Source organism: Gopherus evgoodei, chromosome 20 (genome assembly GCF_007399415.2).
Source record: "Gopherus evgoodei ecotype Sinaloan lineage chromosome 20, rGopEvg1_v1.p, whole genome shotgun sequence".
NCBI lineage: Eukaryota > Metazoa > Chordata > Testudines > Testudinidae > Gopherus > Gopherus evgoodei.
The window spans coordinates 7828868-7846844 of NC_044341.1; the positions used below are offsets into that span (position 1 = coordinate 7828868).

General features: G+C 51.1%; 1 protein-coding gene across 6 annotated transcripts in view; it reads left to right on the forward strand.

The window, feature by feature from the left end:
• Positions 1 to 17977, forward strand: part of LOC115637511 (protein FAM49A-like) — a 37799-nt gene that overhangs the window by 12229 nt on the left and 7593 nt on the right. Inside the window, exons 2-6 of one of the 6 annotated variants that reach the window (XM_030538811.1) lie at positions 10289 to 10373; positions 11992 to 12169; positions 12382 to 12462; positions 16820 to 16941; positions 17034 to 17139. In XM_030538811.1, coding sequence (XP_030394671.1) covers positions 12393 to 12462; positions 16820 to 16941; positions 17034 to 17139 — 298 coding nt within the window. In that variant the 5' untranslated portion in view covers positions 10289 to 10373; positions 11992 to 12169; positions 12382 to 12392. Of the gene's footprint in view, positions 1 to 10288; positions 10374 to 11991; positions 12170 to 12381; positions 12463 to 13224; positions 15656 to 16819; positions 16942 to 17033; positions 17140 to 17977 lie in introns of those variants that run through there. The other 5 variants (XM_030538810.1, XM_030538809.1, XM_030538807.1 and 2 more) reach the window with 5 other exon arrangements.

The following is a 17977-nucleotide window of genomic DNA, read 5'->3' on the forward strand; positions in this document are numbered from 1 at the left end:
GGATTCTGCAGGGCTCCTGGAAACCTGTTAATGGCAGAGCAGGAAAGAAGCCATGGGCGAGTGATAACCTGGGAACAAGCTTCTCCATTCACATACAGCGCCACTCCGCTGCCCCCCCCCACGGTGTAATGCCACTCAGAAGGCAAATGACGAAGGGAAGGCAGCCTGCCTAAGATAACTTGGCCTGGAGAGACAAATGGCTGGGATGGCATTTGCTGGGGCTCTCTTGTGCTTTAGAGTGGGAAGGTGCCAGGATGAGCTGTAGTGCTGCCAATCTTCAGCCTGGCTGAGGGCAAAGCTCCGTCCTGGAGGGGATTATTCAACACTTGGCATTCGAGACAAGCACTGAGATGCAGCATGGGTGACACCCTTGTATTTCAGAATGGTGCCCATGAGGCTCTGGCATTGGAAAACATCTGTGTTACCTTGGATCTACTACAGCATAACATAACATCTGGTGCCAGCTCCTCAGCTAGCGCAAACTGGCTTATCAACTGTGGAACTACACTGATTTCCACCAGCTGAGGATCTGGCCCTGGGGCGTTACTATGCCCCCATTACAACAGCATCCGGGAACATGCAGAGATGAGGGATGGCTGCATCAGGTTTGGTATCTTACCACTGGGAGAGACAAGAACCATCTCTACAGGGCAGTGTCTAGGAGAACGAATAATTTGCCTCGCCTTAAAATTTTTGTCAAGACCTCATTTAATTCTCCAGCAAGACAACAACATCCCCAGAAGGGACACAAGCGATTTAGTCCAAAAGGAAACCAGGCTTTATTTTGCGAGAGCTGTTTGAATAAGGAGTCAGACCCTGGTAGCCTTTACTGTAAATAAAATCCCTTTGCACTGTGTATTACAATTCCGGCCTGGCCTCTGAAGAAGTGAGCTGTAGCTCACGAAAGCTCATGCTGAAATAAATTTGTTAGTCTCTAAGGTGCCACAAGTACTCCTGTTCTTTCTATCAGTACAATGTAACATCACTTCTTCGCCAGGAGGTCAGGAGGAAGAGGATGGGGTCAGCGCCCGGGGGCGAAGAAGAATCCACAACAATACCTTTTTTTCAAGGGACAGCTTTCTAATAGGGTCCTCGTGCAAAGTTGAGGGCTCCCTTCTTGTCCTGGAGAACACGGCAGCCATCTCAAAGTTTTAATGAGGCGGCTCTCTGGCTGGGTAGCTGCTGCCTTGCAGTTGCTCAGAGGCCTTCCCAGAATGTGTTTCTCTAACCCAGGAGAGGGATGATTTGCCGCGCTGAGCTGGGTGCAAATTGCATCATGAACCCTAAGCCCTGTTGGATCTTCCGCCGCATTAATTAAACCCAAGCAGTCAGACTGTTACATGCAAAATCTAGCTTGAATGGGAAACGTGCGGCCCAAAGAGACAAAAAGAAAACCCTAATCCAGGGCTGATGCTTCCTCCACCTCTTACCCACGAGTGAAAGAATGAATGAGAAAGCAGCTTTGGGGAAGGCATAAGGGGAGGGCTTTGTTCTGCCCTTAGCTACACCAATCTGAAGGAACACCACCAGTGCCTCTGAGAATTTGACTCAGAGGACCAGGCATAACTTTGGGCCAGATCCTGCGGTCTTTTGCTGAGCAAACCAGGTGTCGGCTTGCAGGGGAATTCCTCCTCTCCCCACCCTGGGGATGATTTTTTTCTTACCTACAGCTCGGTGCAATCTGTTCCATTGGGACTGTGGGCCCCAGTGACAAGTCTGGCCTGCAGGGATGATGCATCAAGATCAAGGATGGGAGCAAGGGGTGGGGGTGGGGATGGATATCACCCACACAAAACCCAGTGATGGAATTTTAACCAAGGCCCCCCACCACCACATCACTGATCCACCCCCGTCTACATCAAGCAACTAGCAGGTTGGTGATTATGCAGAGAGCTCGCCACAGACACAGGACCCAGTGCTGTTCCCATTAAAGTCAATGGAGCAGCTGGGGGTAGGAGAAGCCATGGTTTCCTGTCTTCACACGTTGTCTCTTGACTTGTATATAGGCTCTATGTTCTTTGGGGCAGGGAATGTCTTTGTGTTCTGTTTCAGAATAGCAGCAGTGTTAGCCTGTATCCGCAAAAAGAACAGGAGTACTTGTGGCACCATAGAGACTAAAAAATTTATTTCAGCATGAGCTTTCGTGAGCTACAGCTCACTTCTTCGGATGCATAGAATGGAACACACAGACAGGAGATATTTATACATACAGAGAACATGTTCTGTGTCTGTACAGAGCCTAGCACAAGGGGAAGCTTGGCCCATGACTACGGCTCTTGATTGCTACTGCAATATAAATTAATAGTAATTATAATCATCTGGTGACTTTACCCTGGTTGTTGCTTAGGCTGTATTCTGAAGCCAACTCTGATGTCAGGTTCCTCGTTGGTTTCCTCATTACCAAATGCCATTTTCCAGGGGGCACCGGTCCTTCGTGGCAGCCCTGCTAACTGGAAACATGCATCTTTAAAATAGCAAAGAGTAACAATCCCATATACCAGCTGCGGCTCGAGCGTCCACTGTAAATCTCTGGATGACGAGAGATTTTCTCCTCTGGGTCTGATGACTTGTGCGACCTGCTGGGGATGAAAAACTCACCTATGCAAACAGGCATAAATCAGGGAAAACCAATGACTTGGAGATGTGTTTGGGAATTTAGTTCCATGTCATTGGAAATAAACAAACAATCTCACCCAATCCAGTTGCAGTCAGTTTTCTAATAAACGATAGACAGAGGGGTAAGGACAGTTCAGGCACTAGCTTAGGACCTGGGCTTGGGTCCCTGCTCTGCCACAAACACCTGGTGTGACCTTGGCTAGTCACTTAGCCTCTTGGAGCCTTAGTTCCCCACCTGTCCCATGGACTCCTGGTACTTCCCTACCTCACAGGGATGCTGGGAAAAGCTCGGATAATATGGTATCAGGGACCATATAAGAACCTAAGGCTACATCTCCACTGCACCCCACTACACCTCGCAGGGAAAAGCAGGTGGCTTTCATGCTGTAGTGTGTAGCTACACGCAGTCGGTGAAAGGCTCTGGTGGGGGAAGGCAGTGAGGAAAGCCCAGCAGTGGGGAGCTACCGGATCCTTTCCCTGCTGCCGGAGTCCTTCCCTGGCAGCAGAGTGGCAGTGGGACACTACACTGTTTAAAATGGCAGTGCAGCACCGGGCAGACACTGCTTGGGTGTGCAGAGGGCTGTGCAGGGTACACACCCACAGGGCTCAGTTGTGTCCTAACTCTATTCAGCTATGCAATGCCTCACCATCTACATTGCTATCTATACCTGTGCTTGGGGGCGTGGGTGTAGTGCAGGTACCCAACACGCCACAGAAAGGCCCAGGCACTGTCGCCGAACCTTAAGATAGATGCTGGGCTAAATTCGCCCCTGGCATTGCTGTATCAATATCAGTGGAGTTACACCAATGACAAATTGGACCCAATGTAGTGAGGAATGATTTTTTTTTATTATTGTTATTTTGTAAAGAAATTAAACTCCCCATAAAAATAAAACTCACCCTCCACTGGTTGATTTTTGGGCGGCGGGAGGGCATTTTGCACCTGGGTCAGCGGCAAATTAGAGCATGCCGAAGAGGGCGTGTTGTTTAAGACACATAGCTTATGGCAGCCCGCTGGTGAATTCCGGCTGTCCTGGGATCTAGAACACAGGAAACGAGCAATCCGATATTAACTGCTGGGGTATCCGGGGAGCTGGTGGTGGAAATAGCTGTAGTCTGTTTCAAGACTGATGCACCAGAGCCAGGGGAGTGTCACGGAGTCACCGGAGTGCTGCTCTGGACTACTGCATGCAAAGCCAGCCAGCACCCTGGGGGAGCCTCCTCTCTCGGAGCAGCCTGTCGCCAGGGCAAGAAGCTCACAAAGCTTCGACCTTCCTGGGTCTGAACTTGGAGCATTCAGCATCCCCTTCCACGCTGTGCGCTTCCCACAGTGAGTCTGCCCAGGCGGGGCTCCTGGGGAAGCCAGAGGGCCCTGCACCCCAACTCCACTGTCAGACGTGACTCTCAGCCAGCCGGTAAAACAGAAGGTTTATTAGTTGCCAGGACACAGCATGAACAGAACTTGTTAGCACAGAAATCAGTGACTTTCAGCCAAGTCCATCTTCGGGGCAGGGGAGCCCAGAGCCAGGGCTCTGGCCCTTCCCCTGCAGCCTAAGCCAGCTCACTTCATACTGCCTGGCCCCTGTCCTGCCCATTGCTCCTCCTCCCTCACTTCCCCGGCCAAGAGTCAGCTGGTCACATCCCCCTCCTGGGTCGCAGGTTACGAAGGGGCGACCACAGCATCCATGCTGGAGCAGCCCCTGCAAAAGTCACACACCCTTATTCTCACCACCTAGACATTGGTGCAATACACAGGGAAACTGAGGCACACACAGCATTCATGCAAAACAGTAAGATTCACAAAGGCTTACATTCCACATAACAAGGGAAAATCCCCACTTGTCACAGGGATCTTCTTGTGAGGCGAGGAAAATCACAAACAAAACCCAGTAGAACAATAGGAGAAATTCATAATCTCTTGGCTTCATCTCATCAAGCTTTCCAATGCACTAGCCAGGCTGAAAGGTGAATGTCCTGTCTGGAAGGACGTTTGAGTAGATGCATACCCAGTGCTTGCGGGAAAGCAGCTTGGTCTGAGGCGACCAAGCCCATGGGTGGGAAGCAGGTAGTCCCGAGTGCTAATCCTAGCTCCGCAACTTATTCACTGGACGGACCTGGGCAAGTCACTTTGCCTTCCAAGCGCAGTGTGGCTGCCTGTAAAATGGGAATCAGCCATCTGTCTCACACAGAGGTGTTGTGAGGATTAGCTAGAACGTTTCCAGGAGGTGCTGTGAATGCTATGTAAAGGCTCGGTATTATTACACAAAGACAGGGCTCCTTCCTTTCCTGGGAGGCTTCTGCTCAGATGTCAGCTGGAAGAGCTGAAGGAGATGATAGTAAAAAGAACAGATTCCTTCCATGAAAGGCTGGCTGGCTTCCAAAAGCCACCGACTGCTGGTGAAAAAAAAAACAGAGGCAAATAAGGTGAACCTTCAAGGCGCAGAGCACAGAGGCACAGGCTGCAATGCTGGCCCCACCCACAGCAGGGAGAGCCGGACTGCCCGTATGGATAACATCAGACAAATTAGAAAATGAGAGCAGGCAGTATTGCAGGAGGCAGGGCCCAGATCTTCAAAGGCGCTTAACTCTCATTGAAATCACTGAGAGCTAGGCATCTCCGTATCTTTGAGGATCTGGCCTAACACCCAAACTCTGTGCTCCATGGCTCTGGACTGTGCTGCGCTTGCCTTTATTTTGGTATTTAATGTGCCGTTATAATGACAGGTAGTCACAGAAAAGCTGACTGTGTACAAATGGTACTTTCCTTTGTAGCTGTGTGTCATCACGGGCAGATCTGGTGACCCTAGTGACAAAACTATGCTTCTAGTGCTTTTTATTCCGGTTCGGCTTGCAGAGCCGGTGCAGCTAGAGGAGACCGAGCTGGATGCGATTCCGGCTCACGCAGCATCAGGAGAATTATTAAGCTAGGCCAAGTAGCAGAATGGGTATTACTGATGATGATACACAAGACTGAGAGAATCCGGCTTGGCTTTCAGATCCCAGGGGGAGTTGACAGGGCTGGCAGCTAAAAAAAGAAATGGCTTTTGAACCTGCAAACTGAAGAAAGCTACTAAAGAATTGCTGAGACCAACCCAGACTCCACAGTGCTGCTCCCACAGAGTCATTTCAGAGTAGGAATGAACTCTCGGAGGACCTCAGGGGAGGCAGTGACCTTTGTTAAAGAGGAGTGAAGGCCGGGAAGCAATGGGATCAAATGCAATGGAAGATGTGGACAACGACTGGTCTGAATCGCTGTGTACTGACCACCTAACATTACTGGGCATTTATCTGATGCCTGCATTTTGAGATTTGCACCGGCAAGGTGTGGTCCTGAGATATGTTAACAATGCACAAGTCCCACTGATGTCGATAGGAGTTACGACATTTCACATCGGTTCTGATCCGGAAACATATTAGAACTAGAGCAGGTTGACAATTTTTGTTGAAACATTTTGTGGGACAAAAAATAGTTTTTCAACTCAACCATTTTTTGCAGAAAATTTCATTTTGGCCAACGTTTTCCAGTTTTTCAAAGAAAAACCAGAAACTGAATGCTTTCTTTTTAAAAAAATTAAAATGTTCAGTTTTCAGTAAAAAAAAAAAAAATGGTTTTCAGTAAAACAGTTTGGTTTCAGAAATTGAACATTTCTCCCAAAAACTGATTTTAAAAAAACAAAACAAAAAACAGTTTTCAAGAGCAAACATTTTTCCATTCACAATTTGAGGGGTTTATAAAAAAAAATTACATAGAATTAAAAAAACCCACATAAATAAAAAAAAAGATTCCCATAAAAAATAAATGGCATTGTTTTTACCAGCTCTAAGTAAAAAAGTTGCACTGATTAGTATTGCGCATTTGTATGGCAGTAGCTTTTGTGCCAGGTGATGTACAAACACACAACTGTTTTTTAGAATGGATTTTATAAGAAAGAAAAGAATTTGTAAGAAAGCTAGACCGAGTTATCGCATTCTGATGGCTGATAGCCCCAGCCCTTTCCCTGCGGAAAGAAGCTGCAGCTACTCCCACACATGCTGTATTTTCTCTCCTAATATTAACTATGAAATGTTAAAACTTAGCAAAAGGACAACTAGGGCAGAACAGAGAGGGAGGAAAAAGAAAGTAAAAGCGGGAGGAAAGATGGGCATGGCTTCCAGCTGCCGTTAATGCCATGAAAGCCACACGCTTCATAATGGAGTCAGTGAATTTAAGGGTCTTGGACTTTTCCAAAATGAAAAGAGTAGGAATTATTAATGTGAGTTGCATTGTAGTACCGAGTAGAGGCTGCATATGAGCTTGAGGTCACGTCATGGTAGGTGCTGCACAAACACATAATATGAGATAGGCCCTGCCCCAAAAATTTACAATCCAGGGAGACAAAGGGTGGGAGAAAGGAAATACTACGACCTTCATTTTACAGCTGAGGAATGAAGACACTGAGAGGTAAGGGGAGGCTGTGGCAGGGCTAGGAACTGAGGCCAGCGCCTTCACCACAAGTCCAACAATCCTTCTGCTGTCTTTTGCTTCTTGATTATGGGAGAGGACTTTTTTCTCTGCATGCCCAGAAGGGGGAGTATGGTTCCATTTTGAAAGAATGCTGCTGAAGTCGATGGTCATGGCTTTTGGGCTCACTATGCATATGGTGACACACAATTCCTTAAACTGTGAAGGACTCAGAGCACGTTTGCTCAGTGCCACACTACCCGATCGTTTGCAGCTAGTGGCAGACCAGATCTCTGGAGAGAACTGATGGGTTTATGACAGCTGTTTCTTTATGCCTTAGCATCTCACTGACATCGTGCAGAGAGTATTTCCACCTCAAATTAGACAGAGTGTTGGTGAAAATCAGCAGTGTATAAGCATCACTACCCAGCTGTTTGCTCTGGATGGCGGGATGGCAGGGATCTCTAGTTTAGCTCTTCTTTCTCCATCTGTTTTTACTTTTTCCTCTGTGACACCCAAAATTTCTAAAGAATCTCCAAGACTTCGCTCCCCTCCGAGTTGTGCAAGAATGAAGAATCGGTGGTCCTGTGGCAAAGTGGCTTCCCAGGACTAAGAAGTTTCCTATAGGAAAAGAGCAGGGCGCATTCTTGTTTTTAAGGCGCAAACATAGTGAAATCCATACCCATATCTGTGGAACTCCTTGCCAGAAGATGTTGTGACAGCCAAAGCTATAACAGGGTTCAAAAAAGAACTAGATAAGTTCATGGAGGATAGGTCCATCAATGGCTATTAGCCAGGATGGGCAGGGATGCAAAACCATGCTCTGAAGTATCCTAGCCTCTGTTTGCCAGAAGCTGAGAATGGGCGACAGGCGATGGATCACTTGATGATTCCCTGTTCTGTTCACTGCCTCTGAAGCACCTGGCATTGGCCACTGTCAGGAGACAGGACACTGGGCTGGATGGACCATTGGTCTGACTCAGTCTGGCCATTCTTATGTTCATATTGTGTGGAATCTTCCCTGACAACTTGAAATGGTGCTGAAAATAAACACACAAGAGAAAACAGAGGTAAAAGGGTATTTTAAATCCTTTACTCAGTGAGTTGAGCTCTGCAATATCTTCATAGTTAGGTTTCAAACCCAAAATTCTGTTCAGTTTGCTACGGTTTGTATGATCCTGGGCTGAGTTACGGTTTCAGGAGGGAATCATGTGAGAAGAATCAGAGTAGAAAAATGTCCTGCTCACAATCCCAAATCCCATCCACAATCCCAGCATGGCTAAAGGTTTCGGCCAAATGATCAATCGTAAACTGGTAAGAGATTAATGGAGCCAGTTCACACCTCTTCAAGCTAATGACTCACTGCGTCTGCAGGCTCAGGAAGACAGCCCTGTATTGAAGTCATATTCAGAAGAGGAGGTTGTTTTTTTAAGCAACCATCATGCCACCAGCCCTTGGTTCAAAACTAAGCCCTGACGTACATTTTCTATTTGAAAGGATGGCCCTGATTGCATTTCTCATTGAATTTTTGGGCAGATTCAAACCTAAACTACACGATTGTACTCTGAGCCCATGTGAACCAAAACCAAAGAAAGTTTTGCACCTCTTCTAGCTGACTGGCCCAAGCTTCGGGCCGCTTTGTTGGTGCATGGTAGTATTGCAGTGCTATTTATGGGATGTCTGGTATTTATTTGGTAGACTGGAATGGTAACATATCTAGGAGTGTCAAAAAGAGCATGCATAGTCCATTACTGACAATGCTCCATTTCCGACCACTTCTGTTTGTCTATGTTGCCATTCTTAATGATAATTTATTAATTGCCTAGATACCGTGCTGAACTGCTGATGGCCTGTTAACACTACTTTAGAAAGATTAGACAGATCCTTTGGAAGCAACTTAACTCCAAATGCAAAGAGGAAAGACCCCTCCTGATCACTGCTCCATTCTAGCCTTTAGATAAGAGTCCGACTCAGAGGCAAAAATACCGTTTGTCCGATTGCATATTTAGTGATGGATGCAATGACACTGCAGACCTTCAGCCTGCAACTTTACAAGATGTTGAAGGGGGCCTCTCTGCCGTTCTCACTGACATACAGTTTTTAGACATCTGCAGAAGGCAGTTCATCCCCAGTACAGAAGCCATAACTCATCTCTGCAGAGCGGCAGCGATAGTAACCTATTACTATAGCTTGACTGTTCCCTGGGCTAGCAGTAACTGATGCCTTTTCATGCGCATCTTGCAATCGAAATGGCTGATGATAGGAAACTGCGTCGTGAAATGAGTTCAAATCCCATGCAGCTCTGGGTGAGCAAGGGAAAGTTTGGATTGTAGACACGTCACGGCATGATTAGAAACTCCTTGTTGTCATCTTAAAGTGCCGATCGCTTGGGCACGTACCCCTTGTTGCTCTCGACAGGCAGAGGAGCAACAGGCCCGTAATGCGCTCGATATAGGGCGGAGGGAGGATGTCTTAAGAAAAGATTTTAGCTGTTGCCATAGTGAAGTGGAGAGCTCAGCACCAAGATGGAAACCAGGCAGAGATGCAGAGTTTGTATTGCAACTTGATCTCACACTCAGAATTCCCTCCCCGTCACAAAGATTGGCCACGCTGCCTTGAGGACTAGGAGGGTCCAGGGTAGGAGTTAATGGAGGGTGTGATGGGGTTGGTCCCAATGCAATGAGGATGAATCTGGTATCTAAGCCAGCCTGTGCAAGAGACAGGCTCATGGCTGATGAGCTGTGGTCAGCTACAGATCCTGGGTTTAATTCCTGGGCAAACACTTGCCACAACCCAGAGGAGTTAACCTCTTAGCCACAGGGACACATCGTTCTCAGACAGGAACATCGTGTTTGGAGACACATCCAAGAAGGTGATCTGAACTGGAGGAGCCAGAGTACAAATGAATGAAGTGTCCAGTGAGGCCACTGCTCGGGCAAACCCCCATGACGTGGCCCGCAGAGAGGCAGAATTTTAACTGCCGTTACCCTAATAGCTTCCTCCATGTGACCCACTCCAGACAGTTGTCCTGAGACCTTTGTCCTGAGACCTCCTTGGTAGCTCTCCCTGGATGAATGGGCAAGGCCTGGGCTCAGGCAGTCACTCCCTGGCTTCCAACAAGGACACCCGGCCCCCACTATCAGCAGGTTTATAGGGAACTGTTTAGCTCATGAAGATGGTCAAAATTTGGATGCCTCCAGTGATGTTTTGTCCCTCTCCTTCTCACTGCAGATATCTGCCAGCCGATGAAGTGATTTATGAGCATTACACAGCCCCGGTTCCTGCCATACAGGTCACTGTAGCATCAGAAATCAAGGTAAAGACAATCATCTCTTGCTGTTCAGAGCAAACCCAACTGGGAGGCCCGCAATGGAGGAGGCTATGACCTTAGAGAGGAGGTTGTGATGTTTACTAGTGGGAAGTCATAGATAGCCTGGGCCCAGTCTCTCTCAGCAGGATGTAAGAGCACCAGTTTAAGTCTAATTCCCCTAGCAGGCACTGGATGGGCATGGGACTAGCACAAAAAAACTTCAATTTCAACAGGAGGCACTGTACTCAATGGATGAAAAGTGGAAGCAGAGAGCTATCCTACCTATAGCAGGAGGCACTGAAGGAAGTTACGCAGGAGCATGGCTTCCAGCCCTGATTCCTGCCAACATCAGCCAGATAGTTAGTGGCAGGGGAGCGCTGCCAGCTGGGGTCCTGGTGCCTCCTCTATGGAGTCCTTTTTACAGGCACAGAATATAGTAACCCAGGCTGTCCTAGGCCTCTGCTCAATGTCTGTTACCAAGTAAGCCCTAGATACTAGGGCCCTGGTATCCTGGAGTTGGGCTCCTTGATTCTTGGAGTTGATACTGCCCCTGCCCTAGCCATTCCCTGGGGCCAATCAGTGATAGCAATAGACTGGAGGAGAAGATTGAGAGCCCCCTGGCTGTGAGGGGGCTAGTGAATCTTAAAATTGCAATTGAGAGAGGATGAGGGGTCCCTGTCAGGGGCTGCAGCAACTGGACAGCACATTAGGAGAGCAGCAGATGGAGGTTCAGGTCACAGGGTTCCACTTCAGCCCAAGGATTCTTATGCTGCATTTCTGGTCTGCAAAGCAAACCAGTGCTGGACTGACAACAGGGACCCCAGCACTGAGCTCTGATACTCCTTAATGGCAGGTCACACTGGGCAGAAGCATCACGGTCGTTCATGAAGGTGGTGGAGTCTCATGGTGGGACAGACAAGGAGCAAGACTGCCCAGTGGGGAGGGGCACCGGATGGGGAGTCAGGAAATGCGGCTTCCATTCCTGCTCTGCCACTGACTCACTCTGTAATGCTGGGCAAGTCACTTCACCGCTCAGGTTCCCCCACTGCTTAATGGGGATAATGAGACTTCATGATGATTGTGAACTGCCCGGTGCTGGACAGCTGAGGAGCCAGGCCTGAGCGCAGAGCTGTCATGTAGCAGTATGTAAACCCAAGGGGCGCATCAGGGAGACCTGTTCCCATTCGTTTGTGGAACCGTCCCATGCCACTTCACAGGGACTGGTTTGCCTGCAGCTCCGTTTAAGGAAGTATAAAGGTCGTGGTATTATGGGGACAGGTGTTTTCCCGTCTCAATGCCCGCAGTGGCAGATAGATGCTAGGTGGGCCCTAGAAGAGCTCCTGCCACCTGACCCCTGCCAGTCAGGGGAACAGGTTCTCAGAGCAGCTGAAGGGGTGCCAGGAAAGAGCATCAGCATGGGCCAGGGAAGCCACGGGCCTCTGCCGTTCTGCTGGGCCAGGAGGAAGTCCTGAGAGGCAGCACAGCTCGGGTGGAGGGGAAGATGCGAGAGGCTCACACAGGAAATTCGAGGCACGGAACGAGCTCTCCGCTTCCCCTCCAGCCTCAAAAATAGAAAAAACAGAAGTGGTGGGGAGAGCAATCGCGCTTCCGCGTCCTCACGCAGACACCCAGAGGGAGAGGGACACAGGCGGCGCAGACGGCTGTGCTGCGGACTGGAGCATGCCCAGGTTTCACCGCTGCTCATCTGCTCTTGCACCTCGAAGTCCGTAGCCAGGTGGGGAGGCAGAGAGAGACTCCCCTGTATTTGCAGAACCGATACCAGCTGTATCTGGCGCAAGCAGGTAAGTTGGCCCAGGCTGGAGAGTGGTAAGAGGAGATGATTGCAAAGGAGCCTTTGGCCAGGGGCTCTCTGCTGGCTGTGTGCAGGCTGAAAGGTGCAGGAGGGAGGATGGCTCCAGGCCAGGTGGGAGGAGGAGCACCGTGCTCCGGGCGGTGGCATGCGGTAGCTCTCGGTGCTTGTGCTGTTCCATTCTGTTCTGTTTCTCTCGCTCAGGTCTGCTGGCCATGGGCAACCTGATAAAGGTATTGGGCAAAGATTTAGAAAACTGTCCTCATTTTTTCCTGGATTTTGAAAGTAAGTCCTGCGCTCAGGGCCGGGGGATTTCTGTGCCTGCCAGGAGGAAGAGCCGCTGCTCTCCAAAGTGACAAGATGTTCACACGCTGCAATGGGCTTGACGGCCGACCCTAGAGACCTCTCTGTGTGAGGGCAGCCACAGTGAGGAACAGGTCCCTAGCTCAGGATGCTGGCACTAGCAGCTCCCATAAGTTAGGCTGGACAGGTGGACACAGGGCTGGCCTTATGGGTGGGCAACGTGGGCGACCACCATGATGGGGGGGTGCCAGGGTCAAGAGACAAGGAGTGGGCGCAGGCCTGGGGTGTGAGACTGCAGAAGGGAGCTCGGGGCAATGGGGGGGAGAGGAGGTTGCAGGGTCTAGGGGGATGGGTGGGGAGCCCAGGGAGCCAGCAGCGCTAGGGACAATGGATGGGGGGCCAGGAGAGGCAACAGGAGCCAGAAGGATGGGTGGAGAGCTTGAGGGAGGCATCGGGAGCCAGGGCGGATGGGTTGGGAGTCTGTGGAGGTGGCAGGGGCCAGGGCGGATGGGTGGATAGGGAGTCAGGGGGGATGGGGGGATGGGTTGGGAGCCTGGGGAGGTGGCGGGGGGCCATGAGCGATGGGTGAGAAGCCCAAGGAAGCTGTGGGGGCCAAAGGGGATGGGGGGATGGGTTGGGAAGGGGTGATGGGTTGGGAGCCTGGGGAGGTGGTGGGGACCAGGGATGATGGGGGATGGATTTTGAGCCTAGGGAGGCAGCGGGGACCAGAGGCGCCAAAATACAAGTTCACCCAGGGCACCATTTTCCCTAAGGCCGGCCCTGGGTGGCCACTGAGCAGGGGGGTGGGGAGGGGGCATTAAATAGACTCTCTCACACGTGAAACCACCATATGATTTCCCTGCCGCCTGTCACATCCCATCTCCATCGCCAACCGGGCCCGGGGAGGGAAATCTTATCCCGCCCCCCATTGAACAAGCAACTCCAGGCTCATCCTGGAGTCTTCGATGGCGAGCTCAGGGGCTCTCCTGGTTTTATCCTTCGCGGAGGGAATTTCCTCCATGCTGGAGCACCCACCACTGTCCAGCCGCTGCTGGAGCAGAGCAGCCCCGGCCCATTGGCTCTCGGTATTTATCCAGCACCCATGGCTCTGGGATCCAGATGCTGAGACAGATTTGCTATGGAGTGAAGCTTCCCAGCTCCCTGGGTGATCCATTGATGGCAGCAATGGAGGAGAAGTGACATCCTCCAGAGGATATTTGGGTGGGAGAGAGGCCATTGCCCTTACCGCTAGGATCTCAGCCCAAACACACTCTCCCGAGGTGGCTGCCTGGTCTGCCCCATGACCCCTGAATCCCCTTCTCTCTTTACAAGCCTGTAGGACTGAGACCCTAGTACACTTCCCAGCAGGCCAATAAGCCCCCAATAACCCGTCTGCCTGTAACAGCCGGTCACATGCTGCCGAGGAAGGAGGAAGGAAGGATTTATGCTGCCTCATTGTACCGCAGGCAACATCCAACGGCTTCAGGGAGCCAAACTCCCTCTAGCCCCAGCCCCTGGCGCTTGAGGATGGGTCAGGTCAGGGAGCAGCTCAGTGAGAACCAAAACAGAGGCTTGGCCATGCTGAGAAAGCCACCCCACTGCTAGCCATGGGGTGAGGGGCCCCCATGGTCAAAACCCACCCTGGCTCGGGCTAGCTCCGTAAGCTGCCCCAGTGCTCCCAAGCGGCCAGGGAAGGGAAGAAGGAGTGAGCTGAGCTCAGGGGAATGGGGAAGCAGAGACCCAAGGGGGAGAGAGCAGGTTGCCAGAGAGATGAAGCAGGCAGCCAGTGAGAAGGGAAGGGCCTGAGAGAGGCAGGAAAGGGGGAGAAGACAGCAGGGGCGACCAGGAATGTGGGGAGGGTGAAGGGAGGACTGAAAGTGGGGCTCACTCCTAAAATAACCCACCTGCCTTTGACTAACCCCGGCGAGCCAAGAGCCCCCGTGGCTACCCCTCCTCATCCACCCAGACAAGCAGCTCAGAGTCAGCGCTCGGGAAAACCCGAGGGGTGTAAAAATAGTGCCAGAGCAGCACAGCTCACCCGGCAGGGGCTGAGAGGCGAGCGCTCTGTTCACCACACGGTCAGGCTCAGAGAGGCCTGCAGGGAGCCCAAAATAGTCCTCTGGCTCTGCAGTGCTGGGGAGGTCCTTGCGGTGGGAGGCTGGAGATGGGGCCAGGAGGGATGGCTCAGCTCTAAGACCCCATTCAATGACCCTGCCTGGTTGTCACAAGAGCAATTCCCCCAGCAGGGCCCCGGGTACCTCTTGACGGCAAGCAAGTCAGGAGACTCCCTTCCAAACATGCTGCCAATTTGTAGCAGAGCCTGGCCCAGACCCCTGTTCTGTAACCAGCGCTGGACACATCCGAAGCTTCAGTCTGGGTGTGGGCCAGGCTGTTAAAGTCTCGTCCCATGTTGTCTCCGGATCCCCGGAGCCATCTGTAATCATGAGGTAGCTGGATGTTCCACACTGCTGTGTAATCACCTCCCTGAGACTCAAGGGGCAGGTGTTGGCTTTGGAGATGAAATGAGACACACCCACCCCAAGCAGCAGGAATCCAGAAAGCCCCAGGACCATTCCCCCTCTCCGCTCTTCCTGGAGAACAGCGGCTCTCCCTCACTTTACTTGTTACTGTTGGTCACCACCCCCATCAGCCAGCACTCATCTCCATCTGGGGGCAGGAAGAGGCTGCAGCTCATGGGGCTGGGAGCAGCTGCCGGGCTGCCCTCCTGCGAGCCACATCTGGCTGCAGTCGCCATCAAGATCATAGGAGAGTCTCTAATGAACCTCAGCTCCTTCTAATTGAGCAGCACCGCTCATTAATGTTAGAATTGCTGTGTGCTGCAAACCTGTTGGGCACAATCGCCTTTTCCTCCCTTAGGCTCTTGCTTACGAAGAGCCAACAACTGGCACCTCTTACATGCAGCCACAAAGATTCAGGAGTTACACAGCCGGCCAAAAACCTTGACGCTCTGATGCCTGAGGGACTCTTCCTGCTGCCCAGATGTTGGCCCTCAGGCTACTTCTCCCACTGCTTCCTTCCATGAACGCCACCTCACTACCCATCATATTTTTTTCCTCTTGTCTCTTCTCTTGCAGGTGTCACATGGGGAACCTTCTTAAAGTGTTGACTTATAACGACCTTGAACAAGGCCCTAATTTTTTCCTTGACTTTGAACGTGAGATGGGATTTTTATTTTATTTTATTTTTCACCCCCCAACATTCATGTCATTTTAAGTTGTCGTCTCAGTTAATCTCCCATGGCATCGTACCCATTCCAGAAATTGTAGTGATTTCCTCCCCACTCACCACTCCGCTTGGTCTCCCGTAAGCGATTTCCTTCTCAGGAAGCTGGTCTTGCCAGATGTTGGGGGATTTAACAGGCTTGTTTCCAAAGGGGTGGCAGAAAGGGCTGTCAGGTCATTCAGGGTGCTGGTTGGGGCATTTCAGGGTTGGAGTGGGGCTTAGCTCTCCATCCCTAGTGCAAGTCCCATCCCTGTAAGGATATCCTTCTCCTGTTGATTATAACCGAAAGCCACCTACAGAAGCTCAACCAGGCAGGTTCCAGCCAGAAGCTTGAATTCTTAACATTTACCTGCCTCTTAGGCCCACCCATTATTCCGGAGAGATGTTAGCTAGCAGGGAGCTGTTCTCCTGTGCCGTCAAGGCGATGGCAAGAAAGGACAGAATGCAATCAGGCCAGAGAACTATGCGGGGGAAGTGGGGCAGGAAGGGATCTGACGGTCCCATTCAGGAGCAGTAAGATTGGGAGTTGAGTCCAGAGTCTGGCCCAGTCAGGAAAGAAAGGGCCCCATTCCCTTCTCACGCCAGTATGATGCTGCTGTAGGACCATTGACTCCTGATTTGCTATGGGATCAGAACCAAGCCCATGGAGGAGAGTCATATTCCAAGGCAACTCATTCCAATTGGGTTGTTCTCTCAGCAGGAGACGTTTCTTCCCTTTGGTTTCCTTTGTGTTGTTTCCTTTGCACACATTTCTTTTCCGTTGGGAGCCTGTGTGTGTGACTAGATCAGTGGGGCGAGGAGAGCCAGGGCTCCCGAAGGTTCAGATCTGACTAGAGGACAGATGAGGCCTAGCGCTAGCCAGGGGCCTGGCCCTACTGGTGGGAGGTTTTCTAATTCCCTTTAGCACGTCTCTCGTCAGCACTTTCTCCACAGACTTAGGCAGAGGAATCGCTCTGTCTGCCCTTGCACCTCAGACAAGCCAGTGCGTTTCCCCAGGTCTAACACTGCTCAGGGACCGGTCGCCAAAGATCTTGTGCTCTCGCTGTCCAACACACGCACTGAAATGTTGCTTTTTGTGGGGGGTGATCCGATGCAGATGCTCAGCCCACAGAAGCCGAGACAGCTGTGTGGAACCAGGTCAACGCAGTGCTAGAGGAGGCACAGACAATCCTGGCTGAACTGCAGTCCTACACGGGGGCTGGCCTGGAGATTAGAGAGGTACAGCTCTGCAGCTCCTCCAGCCATCAGCCTGGGGACACGGGCAGGGAGTCAGGCACTAATGATGAGCTTGCCATCTTGGTTCCTTGCAGGCGATCCAAAATCCCAATGACCTCCAGCTACAGGAGAAGGCCTGGAACGCCGTGTGCCCTCTAGTGGCAAAGCTGAAACGCTTCTATGAGTTCTCTCTTCGACTGGGTGAGCCCAAAGTCCACTAATAAAGCAATCTCCATTCCCGTCCCCCGAGCAGGGCCGGCTCCAGGCACCAGCCCAGCAAGCAGCTGCTTGGGGCGGCACGTCCGGATCTCCGGCAGCAATTCGGCAGTGGGTCTCTCACTCCCTCTCAGAGCGAAGGACCAGCTGCCAAATTGCTGCCGAAGACTGAAGTGACAGCGGTAGAGCTGCAGATCGCGACTTTTTTTTTTGCTGCTTGGGGCGGCAAAAACCTTGGAGCTGGCCCTGCCCCCAAGCGTGCAGGTGTTGGCACAAAACTGCTGCTCTCAGCCCACATCCGCCTCCCTGCCCGTCACCCCAAACTCTATCACTGGGCCGTACACACTTGTCCTTTATTCAGAACAACCAGCGCATTGACTCGGCAAGGCCTGCAGCATTTGGCCTTGGGCTTCAGAAGGGAGGATGGTCTCATAGTTAAGGCTCAGGAGTGGGGCTCCACCCTGGGTTCAAACCCTGATGCTGCCACTGTCTTGCGTGTCTAAGGCAAGTTACTGTGCCACTCTGTGCCTCCGTTTAGACTTGAAATTAGACGAAGGTTTCTAACCATCAGAGGAATGAAGTTCTGTAACAGCCTTCCAAGGGGAGCAGTGGGGGCAAAAGATATCTTGGCTTCAAGACTAAACTTGAGAAGTTTATAGAGGGGATGGTACGATAGGATAGCCTAATTTTGACAATTAATTGATCTTTGACTATTAGCGGTATATATGCCCAGTGGGCTGTAATGGGATGTTAGATGGGGTGGGATCTGAATTACTACAGAGAATTCTTTGCTGGGTGTCTGGCTGGTGAGTCTTGCCCACAT